This window comes from Nomascus leucogenys, chromosome X, assembly GCF_006542625.1.
Source record: "Nomascus leucogenys isolate Asia chromosome X, Asia_NLE_v1, whole genome shotgun sequence".
Classification (NCBI taxonomy): Eukaryota; Metazoa; Chordata; class Mammalia; order Primates; family Hylobatidae; genus Nomascus; species Nomascus leucogenys.
Genome location: NC_044406.1, coordinates 538,219 through 557,260, shown reverse-complemented (window position 1 = coordinate 557,260; position 19,042 = coordinate 538,219). Strand labels below are relative to the sequence as shown.

At 46.1% G+C, this 19,042-nt stretch overlaps 1 protein-coding gene across 2 annotated transcripts in view; it reads left to right on the top strand.

Moving 5' to 3' along the window:
* The window catches only part of DHRSX (dehydrogenase/reductase X-linked), a 326,527-nt gene that overhangs the window by 289,214 nt on the left and 18,271 nt on the right, over positions 1–19,042 (top strand). For both annotated transcript variants that reach the window (XM_030806545.1, XM_030806544.1), the window contains exon 6: positions 12,170–12,377. In XM_030806545.1, the coding sequence (XP_030662405.1) occupies positions 12,170–12,377 (208 nt within the window). The remainder of the gene's footprint in view (positions 1–12,169; positions 12,378–19,042) is intronic.

Here is a 19,042-nt window from a genome sequence, read left to right as displayed (position 1 = left end):
TGGAAAGCACTTTGGGAGGCCGAGGCGGGCGGATCACCTGAGGTCAGGAGTTCGAGACCAGCCTGGTCAACATGGCAAAACCCCATCTCTACTAAAAATACAAAAGTTAGCCAGGCACGGTGGCACGTGCCTGTAATCTCAGCTACCCGGGAGGCTGAAGCAGGAGAATTGCTTGAACCTGGGAGGTAGAGGTTGCAGTGGGCCAAGATCATGCTACTGCACTCCAGCCCAGCCCAGCCTGCACTCCAGAGCAAGACTGTCTCTCAAAAAAAGAAAAAAAAGGGCAGGCACAGTGGCTTATGTCTATAATCCCAGCACTTTGGGAGGCCGAGAGGGGTGGATTGTGAGGTCAGGAGATCAAGACCATCCTGGCCAACATGGTGAAACCCCGTCTCTACTAAAGCACAAAAAATTTGCCAGGCATGGTGGCACGTCCATGTAGTCCCAGCTACTGGGAAGGCTGAGGCAGGAGAATTGCTTGAACCATGGAGGTGGAGGTTGCAATGAGCGGAGATCATGCCACTGCACTCCAGCCTGGAGACAAAAAAAAAAAGAGGGACACATACCTTCCAAAATTATTTTCTATTCTTTAAGATTTCTTTCCTGTGAGACCCTTAAATTTGTTTTGTTCTATTTTATTTGAGACAGAGTTTCACTCTTGTCACCCAGGCATCCAGGCTGGAGTGCAGTGGCGCAATCTCAGCTCACTACAACCTCTGCCTCCTGGGTTCAAGTGATTCTCCTGTCTCAGCCTCCCGAGTAGCTGGGACCACAGGCAGTGCCACCACACCCGTCTAATTTTTGTATTTTTTTGTAGAGCTGGGTTTTCACCATGTTGGTCAGGCTGGTCTCGAACTCCTGACCTCAAATGATCTGCCCCCTTTGACTTCCCAGTGTGCTGGGATTACAGGCGTGACCCACCACGCCCGGCCATGATAGATTCTTTAGCTATTTAAGAAATTCTTTATTTCACTCTGATATCCCTCAGTCATGGAGGTGTTATAGGCATGGGCGTGCCTCACTGTGAACATGGCTGTCTTGGTTTGAGTTTCTCAACTTATGTAACTTTGGGTCACTTCTTCATTATTTTATTCCTAACCATGTATTCATATCCCATGAAATCATCCTGTATGGACTGTAAGTTGTGTAACGTGTTTTGAGTGTGGTATCCCATCTCGATTCGGATTTTACTCAAGGTTTCACATGTTCCCCTGTGTTCTGAGATACGTCGGACAGCTGACACACTCCTGCATGTCTATGAGCAAAAGTATCAGGGTGTTTGGATGCGGCTGGAATTCACAAGATACCTGCAATATCCTGGGTTGTTTTGCTTGTTTTCTCTTAGTGCAAAAACTCAGACCCCTTTTTGAGATCGAGACCATCCAGGCCAATGTGGTAAAACCCCGTCTCTACTAAAAATACAAAAATTAGCTGGGCGTGGTGACGGGTGACTGTAGTCCCAGCTACTCGGGAGGCTGAGGCAGGAGAATCACTTGAACCCGGGAGGTGGAAGTTGCAGCAAGCCAAGATCATAGCACTGCACTCCAGCCCAGCCTGGGCAACAGAGCAAGACTCCCTCTCAAAAAAAAAAAAGAAAGAAAAAAAAAAGGGCCAACACAGTGGCTCCCACCTGTAATCCCAGCACTATGGGAGGCTGAGGGGGGGCAGATCACCAGGTCAGGAGATCAAGACCATCCTGGCTAACATGGTGAAACTCCATCTCTACTAAAAATACAAAAATTAGCTGGGCATGGTGGCGGGCACCTGTAGTCCCAGCTACTTGGAATGCTGAGGCAGGAGAATCACTTGAACCTGGGAGGTGGAGGTTGCAGTGAGCCGAGATTGCTCCACTGCACTCCAGCCTAGCAACAGAGGGAGACCCTGTCTCAAAAAAAAAAAAAAGACCTCTCTTTATTCACAGTATTTTCTGAGTTCCTGGTGGGCGGATCGTTATCAAGAATATTAAATGTAGATGATAGTTATCAAGAATATTAAACGTAGATATCGTAGAAAGAATGTAATGGAGTTGTTTGTACTGCCAAAGGGAAAATTCAATTTAGACATGACGGATTGTTATAATACTTATAAATGTATTGGATACCACCCGTACTTGCTCATTAAAACAGTGATTGTCATCAGGTTTAATGAGCACTGGAAAAATAGCTCCAGTCAACTAGGTTATGAGCAGTCGATTGAGTTTCCGTACTTTCATTGGCAATTTGATTATGCATTAATGTCCTGCAATGGAAATACGTTGCAATGCAACGGATTCATAGGAAGTTAACATAAAACACTCAATTGTCTTTGCTTCTATATAAGTACCTCTCAAAGTGGATAAAAATCAATGCAAAAACTGCCTGTCGATCAATATAAAAGGACACTGCCTACGGAGGCTGGGTGGCGGGACACCGAGATATGACACGTGTACATCCTACATTATCCATCACAATAACTTATAAAGGGCTCCTTTCTTTTTTTTTTTTTTTTTTTTGAGACGGAGTCTTGCTCTGTTGCCCAGGCTGGAGTGCAGCCGCGTGATCTCGGCTCACTGCAAGCTCCGCCTCCCAGGTTCACGCCATTCTCCTGCTTCAACCTCCCGAGTAGCTGGGACTACAGGCGCCTGCCACCACCCCCAGCTAATTTTTTTGTATTTTTAATAGAGACGGGGTTCACCGTGTTAGCTGGGATGGTCTCGATCTCCTGACCTCGTGATCTGCCCGCCTCGGTCTCCCAAAGTGCTGGGATTACAGGCGTGAGCTGTCATGCCCGGTCTTATAAACACTCAAAATATGTTCAGTCTTCATGATTTTTAATAACAAGAGAGTAATGCTTTATATAATCAGCAAAAAATGGAGAACTCAAATACCCTTTTCTCAGGTCCAGATTTAGCAGCAAGTGGCTTTTGTTCAGTTTCTTATTCAACAAGAAAACTCATTTAATGATTTTTGTTTTGTTTTGTTTTTTTGAACAGAGTGTCCCTGTCTCGCTCAGGCTGGAGTGCCGCGGCACCATCTTGGCTGACTGCCATGTCCGCCTCCCAGGCTGGAGTGCCGCGGCGCCATCTTGGCTGACTGCCATGTCCGCCTCCCAGGCTGGAGTGCGGCGGCGCCATCTTGGCTGACTGCCACGTCCGCCTCCCAGGCTGCAGTGCGGCGGCCCATCTTGGCTGACTGCCACGTCCGCCTCCCAGGCTGCAGTGCGGTGGCGCCATCTTGGCTGACTGCCCTCTCCGCCTCCCAGGCTGGAGTGTGGTGGCGCCATCTTGGCTGACTGCCATGTCCGCCTCCCAGGCTGCAGTGCGGTGGCGCCATCTTGGCTGACTGCCATGTCCGCCTCCCAGGTTGGAGAGCGGTGGCGCCATCTTGGTTCGCTGCCATGTTCGGCTCGCTGCCATGCCCACCTCTCAGGCTGGAGTGTGGTGGCGCCATCTTGGCTCGCTGCCATGTCTGCCTCCCAGGCTCACATGATCTCCCACCTGAGCTTCACAACTAGCTGGGACTACAGGTGTGCTTTACCACACCCAGCTACTTTTTGTATTTTTTGTAGATATAGGGTCTTACTATACTGCCCAGGCTGGTCTCGAACTCGTGGACTCAAGCAACCTGCCTGCCTTAGTCTCCGTAAGTGCTCAGATTACATGCGTGAGCCACCATGCCCGGCCCAATATCAAGCACTTGTGTCAGTCCTTAGGGCTTCATTTACAAACCTTAATGGGCATGTCCTCCCGCATATTTCTTTCATTCATTCATTTCATGCATTCATTCTTTGCCATTTCTGGTGTGGATATTTCTTCATCCCTAACCCTCACCCCAGGGAATCTCTCCTGAAACTACGTGCCCCTCTTGGATTTCTTTCTTCACCTCCTGTAGAGAAATGTATTGGCTTTTCCCCTGCCCCCACACCGTGTTTTTAAACAATCTTAGTTCTCTCTTCTCCAGCTACTGTGTAAAACCGTAATTACAGAACCAACCCCTCCATTTACTCTGGAAAAATCTGCCTTTGGATGATGCATTTTCTGCTTTTTCAAGTAACCATTCCTCTTACCCATCAATCAAATGCTGGAGATTCAGAACCGAATGCTTGTAGCTGATATTTAAAAGACGCTTATGCCAGCAGGAAAGCCAGTCTTTGCCTCTCTGCACTTAATAACTATCTGTTTCCTGGACTCTTCTCTTCCCCTGGGGTGAGGAGATTGGAGAAGTTTGCCTTAAAAAGATAACTTGACAGTAATTGGGGGTTTATAGTTTATCTTGGATCAGAGATGGGACTTGAGCTCTGAACTACTCAATTTCCCTGTCTTAATTCTTCCAGTCTCTTAAATTTCTATTTATTTATTTATTTATTTATTTATTTTTGAGACAGAGGTTTGCTCTTGTCATCCAGGCTGGAGTGCAATGGCGTGATCTCAGCTCACTGCAACCTCCACCTCCCGGATTCAAGGATTCTCCTGCCTCAGCCTCCCGAGTAGCTGGGATTACAGGCACCTGCCACCACGACCGGCCAATTTTTGTATTTTTAGTAAAGACGGGGTTTCACCATGTTGGCCAGGCTAGTTTTGAACTCCTGGTCTCAGGTTATCCACCCACCTCAGCATCCCAAAGTTCTGGGATTACAGGCATGAACCACCACGCCCGGCCAGTTCTTCCAGTCTCTTTATTACGTAGTCAGCCTTTCCAATCCCCTCCTACCCCACCCCAACCCCCAAAAAGTTATGTTTTGATTGTTTATTATCTTGCAAAGTCTCCATGGCTAAGGACCCCCTTGTCACCCTTTCTGTCCTGCCCTTATTTATTTCTAAGGCAGCAGACCTGAGGTTTATTTTCCAGCAGAAATTGCATAGACCTCAGGTCTGTTTGAAATGCTTGTTCCCCAGTGCCATAAAGAAATAGCACTTGAATATTAATTTCCTCAGCAAGGCCACTTTTTTACTTTCTGCAGAAAGGGTACACTCTCCAGCAGTTTTGCCATGAGAGTACAGCGAACAAAGGGGACAGGGTCATTTATAACTTGACGCATCCACCCTCCTGCTGTGTCCGGTTTCCATTGGCTGGAATGGGACCTCACGTTCTGTATTTGTCCCGATTGGCCAGCAACTTGGAACTTTTTAAAAGAGGCAAAGGCAGAGGAGAACAAAGGAAGGAGGAAGTAACTTGTGGAATACTGAGAAAGGTAAAAGCACTTTTAAATGAAGAGGAACAGGCTATGACGTAATGCTTGCTTGGGCCAGTATAAGCATGCCAGGGCTGATATTTAGGCTAAATTGTGGGAGCTAAGAGCATAAAGTACATTGATTTCTTTATCATGGCTAGCAGATATTTAAGAATGTTAGCACAAGTCTTTGAATAAAGTTTGCTTCTCAGAGAAGTTACTATTTATTCCTAATTAGATGGGGAGGGAAGTCTTTGAACAGGAACCTTTATTTTTTACAGGCCCAATGTCAGATTTTGGTGTGTGGCTTTCTGCTACCCATGGCTGCGTGATGAGACAGCGGCTGGAGGCAGAACTGAGCCCCTGGAGGGATTAATGAGGGAGTCACTTGTCCTCATGCAAGCATTCAAACATGCCTTTTGCACAACGGCAAGGGACACCTCAGAAAATCTCAGCTGCAGGGTGCGATTTCCCCGGTACGAGCTTTCCAAGCTGTGTGATCCACTGTCTTTGGTTACATGAAGATGGGAGAATTGCTCAGTTGCTAAGATCACAGTGTTGGGGCTCAGAAAACAATCCCCTAAATTTTTCAGAGGCATTAGAACCAGAGAAGCTCTGCCATCTTGAATAGGGGCTGTGTAACATGAGGCTGAGACCTGCTGGGCTGCCTTCCTTGGAGATGTATGAGGCCTTCTAAGTCACAGGATGACAGAGGAGATCAGCACAAGACACAGGTCACAGAGCCCCTGCTGATAAACCAGGTTGTGGTAAAGCCAGCCAAATCCCACCAAAACCAAGATGGCGACAAGAGTGACCTCTGGTCATCCTCTCTGGTCCTGATACACTGATTCTAATGCAATAGCTGCTAAGAGACGGTTTACAGATGCCATGACATGGTCATTCCGCTCCAGGAATTGGACACCCCTTTCCCAGAAAACTCATGAGTAACCCACCCCTTGTTTAGCGTATCATCAAGAAATAACCATAAAAATGGGCTACCAGCAGCTCTCGGGGATGCTCCATCTATGGAGTACACATTCTTTATTCTTCTACTTTCATAATCTTGCTTTCACTTTACTCTATGGACTCACTCGGAATTCTTTCTCGCAAGATCCAAGAAGCTTTTCAAACCCCTGAAAGGATCAGGTGATCCGCCTGCCTCTACCTCCCAAAGTGCTGCTGGGATTACAGATGTGAGCTACTGCACCCAGCCAGAAAAGACTTTTGAATCAATTTTTAATTTTTTTTTTTTTTTTTTGAGACGGAGTCTCACTCTGTCACCCAGGCTGGAGTGCAGTGGCGCAATCTCGGCTCACTGAAGTCTCCACCTCCCGGGTTCCAGGGATTCTCCTGCCTCAGCCTCCTGAGTAGCTGGGATTACAGACATGTGCCACCACTCCTGGCTAATTTTTTGTATTTTTAGTAGAGACGGGGTTTCACCGTGTTCACCAGTATGGTCTCGATCTCCTGACCTCAGATGATCCGCCTGCCTCGGCCTCCCAAAGTCCTGGGATTACGGACGTGAGCCACTGTGCCTGGCCCAAGGTTTAATTTTTTAAGATCAATTTCAAGCAGTGGTGTTAGTAAAAGATATTCACAGGCCAGGTGTGATGGCTCACACCTGTAATCTCAGCACTTTGGGAGGCCAAGGCAGGTGGTTCACTTGAAGTCAGGAGTTTGAGACTGGCCTGGCCAACACAGTGAAACTCCATCTCTACTGGAAATACAAAAATTAGCCGGGCATGGTGGTGGGTGCCTGTAGTCCCAGTTACTTGGGAGGCTGAGGCAGGAGAATCGCTTGAACCTGGGAGGTGGAGGTTGCAGCGAACTGAGATTGCGCCACTGCACTCCAGCCTAGGCTACAGAGCGAGACTCTGTCTCAAAAAAAAAACAAAAAAAACAACAAAACACAAAAAGGGCCGGGCGTGGTGGCTCACGTCGGTCATCCCAGCACTTTGGGAGGCAGAGGCGGGTGGATCATGAGGTCAGGAGATCGAGACCATCCTGGCTAGCACGGTGAAACCCCGTCTCTACTAAAAATAAAAAAAAAAATTAGCTGGGAATGGTGGCGGGCGCCTGTAGTCCCAGCTACTCAGGAGGCTGAGGCAGGAGAATGGCGTGAACCCAGGAGGGGGTGGTTGCGGTGAGTCAGGATTGTGCCACTGTACTCTAGCCTGGGTGACAGAGCAAGACTCTGTCTTAAAAAAAAAAAAAAGATTTATGATTTTAAAGATTGAGTTGCATGTTGTGAAGTTGCCCTCCCAAAAGATGTACAAATGTATGTGCACGCCCTTCCTTTGGTTTTCTGGCCAATTTTCCCGATGTTCTTCTCAGTGGACATGATGACTTCTTGGAACGTTGCCAGTGTGATGGGAAAAGAGATGGAGGGTCATTCCCTCTGAAGATTTGCTGAAAAATCAACTTGCAAAAGCAGATGAATAGGAGAAAAGGCATACAAAGTTTACTCCATGTATACATACAGGAGCCTTCAGAAGGAAGACCAGCAGATACAGGGGAAACTGTCTATTTTTATGCTTAGGTTCAACGGAGTCTGAACAAAATCCATGTAGGATTGGAGGAAAGGGGTCTGATCTAAGGCTGATGGTCTGAGTGGGGAAACACAGGCAGGCCTGTCTGTCTAGATTTTTTTGGCCTCTGTGAGCAGTGCGCCTTCCTTCTGGGGGTGGGGCGGGACCCTCTCTGGGAAGGGGGTCGTAGAACCTACATTCAAACAAGGCAGGTCAGAGAATTTCTTTTTTCTTTTTTTTCTTTTCTTTTTTTTTTTTTTTTTTTGAGACAGAGTCTTGCTCTTGTCGCCCTGGCTGGAGTGCAATGGCGTGATCTTGGGTCATTGCAGCCTCCACCTTCCGGGTTCAAGCAATTCGTCTGCCTCAGCCTCCTGAGTAGCTGGGACTACAGGTGCCCACCACCACACTCGGCTAATGTTTGTATTTTCTTTTTTCTTTCTTTCTTTTTTTTTTTTTTGAGACAGAGTCTCGCTCTGTCGCCCAGGCTGGAGTGCAGTGGCGCAGTCTCGGCTCACTGCAAGCTCCGCCTCCCGGGTTCACACCATTCTCCTGCCTCAGCGTCCGAATAGCTGGGACTACAGGTGCCCACCACCATGCCTGGTTAATTTTTTGTATTTTTAGTAGAGACGGGGTTTCACCGTGTTAGCCACGATCTCCTGACCTCGTGGTCCGCCCACCTTGGCCTCCCAAAGTGCTGGGATGACAGGCGTGAGCCACCGTGCCTGGCCTAATGTTTGTATTTTCAGTAGAGATGATGTTTCACTGTGTTGGGCAGGCTGGTCTCGAACTCTTGACCTCAAGTGATCCACCTGCCTCGGCCTCCCAAAGTGCCGGGATTATAGCCGTGAGCCACCATGTCATGCTAGGAAATTTCTTTATGGCCAATTTTTATATACTCAAGGTGGAGGGAACGTTAGAGTCCTATTTATAGGGTTTCTGGCTGGTCTTGGGGGAAAGGTGCTTTGCTTTCTGGGACCCGCCTTGGAGAAGGATTCCAGTTTCTGTGGTGCCCTTGGGGCGAAATGGGTCTGAGAGACAGGAGGGTGGGAGAAGGTCAGAGAGAAAGATTTGCTTCTGATGCTGCTTCTGAGGTGTTCATTTTAGATTATTGTCCTCTGAGCCCCAACATAGGCATGCATTATTGGTTTCGTTATTTATTTTATGAGAAAATGAATACATGAATATAGAGGGTATCTTTTTTTTTTATAGTTTCAGGGTCTGCTCTGTAAGTGTAATATTCTACTTTTCATCTGGAAAATATAGTATATATTGGACATTTTATAGCAGGGAGAGGAGGTTTAGAAACCAACATCAGGGCTGGGTACGGTGGCTCACGCCTGTCATCCCAGCACTTTGGGAGGCCAAGGCGGGCGGATCACTTGGGGTCAGAAGTTTGAGACCAGCCTGGCCAACCCGATGAAACCCCATCTCTACTAAATATGCTAAAATTATCTGGGCGTGGTGGTGGGCGCCTGTAATCCCAGCTACTCAGGAGGCTGAGGCAGGAGAGTTGCTTGAACCCGGGAGGCAGAGGTTGCAGTGAGCCGAGATGGCGCCACTGTACTCCAGCCTGGTGACAGAGCGAGACTCCGTCTCAAACAACAACAAAAACCAACATCAGGCTCTGTTCCCCAGTGATACCATTTATGTTTACATTGTTTGCTTTCTGTATTTCTCATTTGCTTTATCTTTTTGGTTTTCTTTTATGTGTTTTCCTTGGGAAAGCATTCTCATTTTTCTTCTCCAGATCCTTAGGTCAAAGTTTACTTCATTTATTTCAATTTTCTATTCTTTCTTTCTTTCTTTCTTTTTTTTTTGAGACAGAGTTTTGCTCTGTTGCCCAGGCTGGAGTGCAGTGGCGTGATCTCATGTCACTGCAACCTCCGCCTCCCAGGTTCACGCCATTCTCCTGCCTCAGCCTCCCAAGTAGCTGGGACTACAGGTGCCCGCCACCATGCCCAGCTAATTTTTTGTATTTTTAGTAGAGATGGGGTTTCACCATGTTAGCCAGGATGGTCTCAAACTCATGACCTGGTGATCCGCCCGCCTCAGCCTCCCAAAGTGCTGGGATTACAGGCGTGAGTCACTGCGCCCGACCCTCAATATTGTATTCTTATTTAGGAACAGCCGTTGTTGGTAAGAGGCATTGGATTTTCACTGATGCTTTTTCTGAAACGCGTATGATGACGATGTCTTTCTTTTAATCTTTTGAATGTGTTAAACATTCTTTTAGGCTTTTTGATCTTATCTTTATTTATTTAGCATAAATATGCTGATATTCAAAATATATCTGAGATGGCTTTGTGAACTCTGAAAATTTGAGACAGGTCTCAGTTAATTTAGAAAGTTTGTTTTGCCAAATTTAAGGACATGCGCCTGTGACATTAGCCTCAGAAACTCCCGATGACATGTGTGCAAGGTGGTCAGGTCACAGCTTGTTTTTTTTTGTTTGTTTGTGTTTTTTTTGTTTGTTTGTTTGTTTGTTTTTTTTTTGAGATGGAGTCTCACTCTCTTGCCCAGGCTGGAGCGCAGTGGTGCAATCTCAGCTCACTGCACCCTCTGCCTCCCAGGTTCAAGCAGTTAGCCTGCCTCAGCCTCCAGAGTGGCTGGGACTGCAAGCACATGCCACCGTGCCTGGCTAATTTTTTAATTTTTTTTTTAGTAGAGACAGGGTTTCACCATGTTGGCCAGCCTGGTCTCAAACTCCTGACCTTGTGATCCGCCCACCTTGGCCTCTCAAAGTGCTGGGATTACAGGCGTGAGCCACTGCATCTGGCCACAGCTTGGTTTTATACATTTTAGGGAGGTAGGAGACATCAATCAATATATGTAAGAGCTACGAATACAAAAAATTAGCTGGGTATGGTGGCGGGCGCTGGTAATCCCAGCTACTCGGGAGGCTGAGGCAGGAGAATGGCTTGAACCTGGGAGGTGGAGCTTGCAGTGAGCCGAGATCATGCCACTGCACTCCAGCCGGGGAGACAGAGCAAGACTGTGTCTCAAAGATAAATAAATAAAAATAAAATAAAAAAATATATATATTTAAAAGAAGCAAGAGATATGAACCCTCAGCCACCTTGAAATGTCGTTATGATAATTGTGTAGCAAATTGATCGTCTCTGGGCATCCTCGGAGCGCAGAGGAAAGAAAAACATTATTGCTCAAATACTTCTTGTCTTATTGAAAAGAACTATGAGGCCGATTCTAGGGCCAATGATCTATTCCTAGCATGAAATTCTAAAAGGAGTCTATGGTGGTTGTGTGCCTTCAAGGGACGTTATATAACAATGCAAATAACATCTCTTTAAAAAGTATTTCTAAGGCATACATAGAAAAAGTAGAAAATATTTACAGGAGCAAAGCTGGAAACAGCCAGTTTTCTGTGTTTCTGGTGATTGAGGTTACTAGAGAGAGACAGAGAGAGAGAGGGACGCTTCTCACTTTACCACGGTTATCGGATCGATTTTTATCACTGTGTCCTGTGATACTAAAACGTTTCTCTAAACTGCTTGAACCAAGGTGCAAAGAGTTTAACATGTGCTTAGCACACTACAGAGCTTGCAATAGATGTGAGGAAAATTCTTGATAGCTTGGCAAGTTTGCCAAATTGCTGTGTGGTTGTCTTTTATGATTTGAGACTCATCAAGAAGACCACATGTGGCCAGGCACGGTGGCTCATGCCTGTCATCCCAGCACTTTGGGAGGCCAAGGAGGGTGGATCACTGGAGGTCAGGAGTTCTAGACCAGCCTGGCCAACATGGTGAAACACCATCTGTACTAAAAATACAAAAAATTAGCCGGGCGTGGTGATGGGAGCCTGTAATCCCAGATACTCTGGAGGCTGAGGCACGGGATTCGCTTGAACCTGGGAGGCGGAGGTTGCGCCACGGCACTCCAGCCTGGGTGACAGAGTGAGAATCTGTCTGAAAAATAAAAAAAAAAAAAAAAAAAGGCGCGGTGGCTCCTGCCTGTAATCCCAGCACTTTGGGAGGCTGAAGTGGGTGGATAACTTGAGGTCAGGAGTTGGAGACCAGCCTGGCCAACATGGTAAAACTCCCGTTTTTACTGCAAATACAAAAAATTAGGGTGCGGTGGCGGGCGCCGGTAGTCCCAGCTACTGGGAAGGCTGAGGCAGGAGAATTGCTTGAACTGGGCAGGTGGAGGTTGCAGTGAGCCGAGATTGCACCACTGCACTCCAGCCTGGGCGACAGAGTGAGACTCTATCTGAAAAATAAATAAAAATAAAAAATTAGTAACATAATTTAACACCTCTGACCCCAATACAATTAAGGGATGAGTTTGTAATAAAAAGGTGAACTAGAAAAGTCCACACGCATTGGAAAACTGGCCAACAGAGGGCATAATCACACATGGGTCTAGGGGAGGTGGCTGCATATAGACGTGGCCGTGGCCGCAGGTACAGATGCTGCCAGCGTGAAGCACTTAGGCGTGAATGCCGTCAGCCTCTTACACCTTCTCCTGCTTGCCCACAGTGCCTGCTACTCACCCCACACAGCCTACGCCCAGAGCAAACTGGCCCTTGTCCTGTTCACCTACCACCTCCAGGGGCTGCTGACGGCTGAGGGAAGCCACGTGACCGCCAACGTAGTGGACCCCGGGGTGGTCAACACGGACCTCTACCGGCATGTGTTCTGGGGCACCCGTCTGGTGAAGAAGCTTCTCGGCTGGTTGCTTTTCAAGGTAAGCCCCTTCTGCTTCTCTGATTCACGGCTATACCTGAAGATGCTACAGGAAAGGGGGTCCCCAATCCAGACCCCAAGGGAGGGTTCTCGGATCTCGTGCAAGAAAGAATTCAGGAGGTGTCTGCGGTGCGAAGCGGAAGCAAGTTTATTGAGGAAGTAGAGGAATAAATGAATGGCTCCTCCACAGAGCATCCCCAACAGCTGCTCATTGGCCATTTTTATGGTTATTTCTTAATGATATGCTAAACGAGGGGTAGATTATTCATGCCTCCCCTTTTTAGACCATATAATATAGGGTCACTTCCTGGTGTTGCCATGGTATTTGTAACTGGCGCTGGTGGAAATGTAGCCGTGACGACAGCCAGAGGTCACTCTCGTCGCCATTTTGCTTTTTGTGGGTTCTGGCCGGCTTCTTTACTGCAGCCTGTTGTATCAGCCAGGTTTTTATGACCTGTACCTTGTACCAACCTCTTATCTCATCCTGCGACTTAGCATGCCTTAACCGTTAGGGAATGCAGCCCAGTAGGTCTCAGCCTCATGTCACCCAGCCCCTATTCAAGATGGAGTCACTCTGGTTCAAACACCTCTGACACAACCACTTCCAGGCTGCGTGTGTGGTGTTGGGTGCTTGAATTCGGTGATTTATTTGTACATTCTCACCCCAAAGCCTTGGTTGTCTGCGAGCTCGGTGGGTGACGCTGTGTAGCTATGTAGTGCCCATAAATGAATCTTCTTAGGAGCTGGAGACCCTTTGGGGATGCTGTGGTAGGGGTCAAGGGAAAAACATCCCTCTTTGCCATTTGAAGGTTTGCTGAAAAATCAATGCACAAAATACAGTTTCCCTTATTGTAAGATGAATAAAGGAAATGACAGGCAAATGTATTCCCATACATGGAGGAGAATGTCAGAGGAATTGCCCCATTACACAAGAGGATACAGACGCTTGTCTCCTTTTCTTCTTCTTAGGGGAAAGGGAGTGGGGAATTGGGGGAGAATATAGGATTCCAAATAGCAAATGATTTTTAAGAGAAGTCAATGGGTTTGAACAATGTACAGTGGCCCGAAAACAGATAATGTTTTTTGTTATTGTTGTTTGTTTGCTTGTTTTTTTTTTGAGACGGAGTTTCGTTCTGTGTTGCCCAGGCTGGAGTGCAGTGGCGGGACCTCTGCCCAGTGCAACCTCTGCCTCCTAGATTCAAGCGATTCTCCTGCCTCAGCCTCCCGAGTAGGTGGGATTTTTTTTTTTTACAGGCATGTGACACCACGCCCGGCTAATTTTGTATTTTTAGTAGAGATGGGGTTGCACCATGCTGGCCAGGCTGGTCTGAAACTCCTGACCTCAGGTGATCAGCCCGCCTCGGCCTCCCAAAGTGCTGGGATGACAGGCATGAGCCGCTGCGCCTGGCCTCAGATAATAGTTTATGACCAGTCTGTGCAGGGACAGAGGCTGCTGAGCCTGCAGAACAGACAGTGGTTTATGAGGAGTCTCTGCAGGGCTATTGACAGACGTCAGTCTTTCCTCCTGCGATGCAGGTTCAGAAACTTAGGGAAGGCGACACTGGTCATTTTTCTTTCTGTGATGTGTCCAGACTTCAGGGAACTTCAGAGAACAACTTCATCCTGTACATCGGGAGACACAGAGGAACCAGGAGGGGGAGGTCAGAGAGATCTTGAGGCTTCTTCAGTTCAGCAGGACAAAGCACCGTACTTTGGGGTATTGGTTTTTAAGACCCAGCAACTGAATGCTCCCACATTTATTTCTTTTTTTTTGGTTCTTTTTTTTTTTTTTTTTTTTTTTAGTTTTTTTTTTTTATTATTATACTTTAGGTTTTAGGGTACATGTGCACAATGTGCAGGTTTGTTACATATGTATCCATGTGCCATGTTGGTGTGCTGCACCCATTAACTCGTCATTTAGCATTAGGTATATCTCCTAATGCTGTCCCTCCCCCCTCGCCCAACCCCACTACAGTCCCCGGAGTGTGATGTTCCCCTTCCTGTGTCCGTGAGTTCTCATTGTTCAATTCCCACCTATGAGTGAGAACATGCGGTGTTTGGTTTTTTGTCCTTGCGATAGTTTACTGAGAATGATGTTTTCCAGTTTCATCCATGTCCCTACCAAGGACATGAACTCATCATTTTTTATGTCTGCATAGTATTCCATGGTGTATATGTGCCACATTTTCTTAATCCAGTCTATCGTTGTTGGACATTTGGGTTGGTTCCAAGTCTTTGCTATTGTGAATAGTGCCGCAATAAACATACGTGTGCATGTGTCTTTATAGCAGCATGATTTATAGTCCTTTGAATATATACCCAGTAATGGGATGGCTGGGTCAAATGGTATTTCTAGTTCAAGATCCCTGAGGAATCGCCACACTGACTTCCACAATGGTTGAACTAGTTGACAGTCCCACCAACAGTGTAAAAGTGTTCCTATTTCTCCACATCCTCTCTAGCACCTGTTGTTTCCTGATTTTTTAATGATGGCCATTCTAACTGGTGTGAGATGGTATCTCACTGTGGTTTTGATTTGCATTTCTCTGATGGCCAGTGATGATGAGCATTTCTTCATGTGTTTTTTTGGCTGCATAAATGTCTTCTTTTGAGAAGTGTCTGTTCATGTCCTTTGCCCACTTTTTGATGGGGTTGTTTGTTTTTTTTTCTTGTAAATTTGTTTGAGTTCATTGTAGATTCTGGATATTAGCCCTTTGTCAGATGAGTAGGTTGCAAAAATTTTCTCCCATTCTGTAGGTTGCCTGTTGACTCTGATGGTAGTTTCTTTTGCTGTGCAGAAGCTGTTTAGTTTAATTAGATCCCATTTGTCAATTTTGGCTTTTGTTGCCATTGCTTTTGGTGTTTTAGACATGAAGTCCTTGCCCACGCCTATGTCCTGAATGGTATTGCCTAGGTTTTCTTGTAGGATTTTAATGGTTTTAGGTCTAACATGTAAGTCTTTAATCCATCTTGAATTAATTTTTGTATAAGGTGTAAGGAAGGGATCCAGTTTCAGCTTTCTACATATGGCTAGCCAGTTTTCCCAGCACCCTTTATTAAATAGGGAATCCTTTTCCCATTTCTTGTTTTTGTCAGGTTTGTCAAAGATCAGATAGTTGTAGATATGTGGCATCATTTCCGAGGGCTCTGTTCTGTTCCTTTGATCTATGTCTCTGTTATGGTGCCAGTACCATGCTGTTTTGGTTACTGTAGCCTTGTAGTATAGTTTGAAGTCAGGTAGCATGATGCCTCCAGCTTTGTTCTTTTGGCTTAGGATTGACTTGGCGATGCAGGCTCTTTTTTGGTTCCATATGAACTTTAAAGTAGTTTTTTCCAATTCTGTGAAGAAAGTCCTTGGTAGCTTGATGGGGATGGCATTGAATCTATAAATTACCTTGGGCAGTATGGCCATTTTCACGATATTGATTCTTCCAACCCATGAGCATGGAATGTTCTTCCATTTGTTTGTATCCTCTTTTATTTCATTGAGCAGTGGTTTGTAGTTCTGCTTGAAGAGGTCCTTCACATCCCTTGTAAGTTGGATTCCTAGGTATTTTATTCTCTTTGAAGCAATTGTGAATGGGAGTTCACTCATGATTTGGCTCTCTGTTTGTCTGTGATTGGTGTACAAGAATGCTTGTGATTTTTGTACACTGATTTTGTATCCTGAGACTTTGCTGAAGTTGCTAATCAGCTTAAGGAGATTTTGGGCTGAGACAATGGGGTTTTCTAGATATACAATCATGTCATCTGCAAACAGGGACAATTTGACTTCCTCTTTTCCTAATTGAATGCCCTTTATTTCCTTCTCCTGCCTGATTGCTCTGGCCAGAACTTCCAGCACTATGTTGAATAGGGAATGCTCCCACATTTCTGCAATGATCTTCGTTGTCATGATGCGTTATCTTCTTAAGCACTGCAAGATTTCATGCCCCAGCCATTCCCTTGAGTCTTTTTGTTTGTTTGTTTGAGATGGAGTCTAGCTGTGTCTCCCAGGCTGGAGTGCCGTGGAGCAATCTCGGCTCACTACAACCTTTGCCTTCCGGGTTCAAGTGATTCTCCTGCCTCAGCCTCCTGAGTAGCTGGGATTACAGGTGTGCGCCACCACGCCTGGCTAGTTTTTGTATTTTTAGTAAAGACAGGGTTTCGCCACGTTGGCCAGGCTGGTCTCGAACTCCTGACCTACCTCAAGTAATCTGCCCGCCTCGGTCTCCCAAAGTGCTGGGATGACAGTAGTGAGCCACCATGCCTGTCCCCCGTGAGGTCTTTTGAAGTGATATGTATCGGGGAGCTATAGATGTACTTTCTTTCCTGTCTCAAGTCGGGATACTAAAGTTTTAATAATTTGTTTACAAAACAAAGAAAGAACCTTGAGAAGCTTTTCTATTTCTCCCTTTGCATTGCAGAATCGTCTAATTACCATTTTTAAAAGTGTCTGCTTTTGAAACACTGCCAGGATTCGCCCTCAAAACTGCATGGGTTGAGGAGTTTTCGGAAGAGCGATTCTAACTCAGCTTTCAAAATTCCTTGGGCGTCTACTGCCTTGTTGAAGTTTCCCACCTCTTTCTGAGTCAGTTTAGACAGCTTTTCCCTTTAGATAATTGTCTGTTTCATCAAGTTTTGGAATTAATGAGCTTGGTTACAAATTCCCTTTTCTCCCTGTCGGACTCCTGGCATCCCTCTTGATTTCATCTGAAAGTCTCTCAGGAAATAAGCTGCCCACCCCCAACGCGGACTTTTTGAGGGGATTAATTACTTCCCTTATTTTGCAGTTTGCTTTCTTATCAGTTGTTCTTCGAATCTCTCATTCCTCAAGCAAAGGAATTTCTTTGTTTCTTTTTCTTTTTCTTTTTCTTTTTTTTTTTTTGAGACAGAGTCTCGCTGTGTCACCAGGCTGGAGTGCAGTGGCGCAATCTCGGCTCACTGCAACCTCTGCCTCCCGGGTTCAAGTGATTCTCCTGCCTTAACCTCTTGAGTAGCTGGGATTACAGGCACCTGCCATCATGCCTGGCTAAGTGTTGTATTTTTAGTAGGGATGGGGTTTTGCTATGTTGCCCAGGCTGGTCTCGAACTCCTGACCTCGGGTGATCTGCCCGCCTCGGCTTCCCTGAGTGCTGGGATTACAGGCGTGAGCCACCGCGCCCAGCTGTACCTCCCGTATTTTGCAGTTTGCTTTCTGATCCATTGTTCTTCACATCTCTAATTCCTCAAGCAAAGGAATTTCAAAATATTAGTTATTTTATTAAGCACTAAGTTTTTGCTAGCAAGACACCAGCACTAGGATACATTTCATCCTTATAAAACCCCCATGACTCCCTCAGAGTGACTTCAGTATCCAAGGAGAGCATTTGCTGTTTTTTTCTTTTAATTTTTTTTTTTTTTTTTGAGACTGAGTCTTGCTCTGTTGCCCAGGCTGGAGTGCATTGGCGCCGTCTTGGCTCACTGCAAGCTCCGCCTCCCGGGTTCACGCCATCCTCCTGCCTCAGCCTCCCAAGTAGCTGGGACCACAGGTGCCTGCCACCACGTCTGGCTAATTTTTTTTTTTTTTTTTTTTTTTTTTTTTAGTAGAGACGGGGTTTCACCGTGTTAGCCAGGATGGTCTTGATCTCCTGACCTCGTGATCCACCTGCCTTGGCCTCCGAAAGTGCTGGGATTACAGGCGTGAGCCACCGCGCCTGGCCTCTTTTAAATTTGTTAGAGACCAGGTCTTGCTCTGTCACTCTAACTGCAGTGCATTTTTTTCTTTTTGTGTTTTTTTATTGTTGTTGTTTGTAGAGACGGGATCTTGCTGTTCACCCAGGGTTGTCTTGTGCACTGGGATTATGACACAATCACTGGCTGCAACCTTGAAATCCTGGTCTCAAGTGATTCTCCCACCTCTGCCTCCCAAAGTGGTGGGATGACAGGCATGAGCCACCATGGCTGGCCTTGATATTATTTCTTTCTAAATATTTAACAAGCAAACTGGAACTTTAGCTACATGAATCATTCTTTAATCCTTTGATCATCATCTGCAAATTTGGATTAAAAATAACCACGGGGCATTGCTTGAGTGATACTGCCTTTATGTAAGAGACAATATTGTGGAAACTTTAAAATTACAGAGCAGAAGAATATGCATTAGCCTGGAAATGAAACTAAAATAATGTAAGAATTTTAAAGCAAAGGCTATACAGCAGCAGTAGCTTGATGACGTCTGTATAATGATAATTCTGTATTGCTGTATATGTATTATTTACTAGTGTATATGCATGCATGCATGCATTGTATATTAAGACTTGGAAGATCAGCTGGGTGCTGTGTCTCATGCCTGTAATCCCAGCACTTTGGGAGGCCGAGGTGAGCAGATTATTTGAGGTCGGGAGTTCGAGACCGGCCTGGCAAACATGGTGAAACACCGTCTCTATTAAAAAATAAAAAAAAATTAGCTGAGCGTAGTGATGCATGCCTGTAATCCCAGCTACTCGGGAGGCCGAGGCAGGAGAATCACTTGAACCCAGGAGGTGGAGGTTGCAGTAAGCTGAGATGGCGCCATTGCACTCCAGCCTGGGTGACAAGAGTGAAACTCCATCTCAAAAACAAAAAAAAAAAAAAGAAGAAGAAGAAAAAGCTTGCAGGAGCTGTCCAGGGTCCCTGGGGAGAATCTGTGGGACGTTCATATCTCTG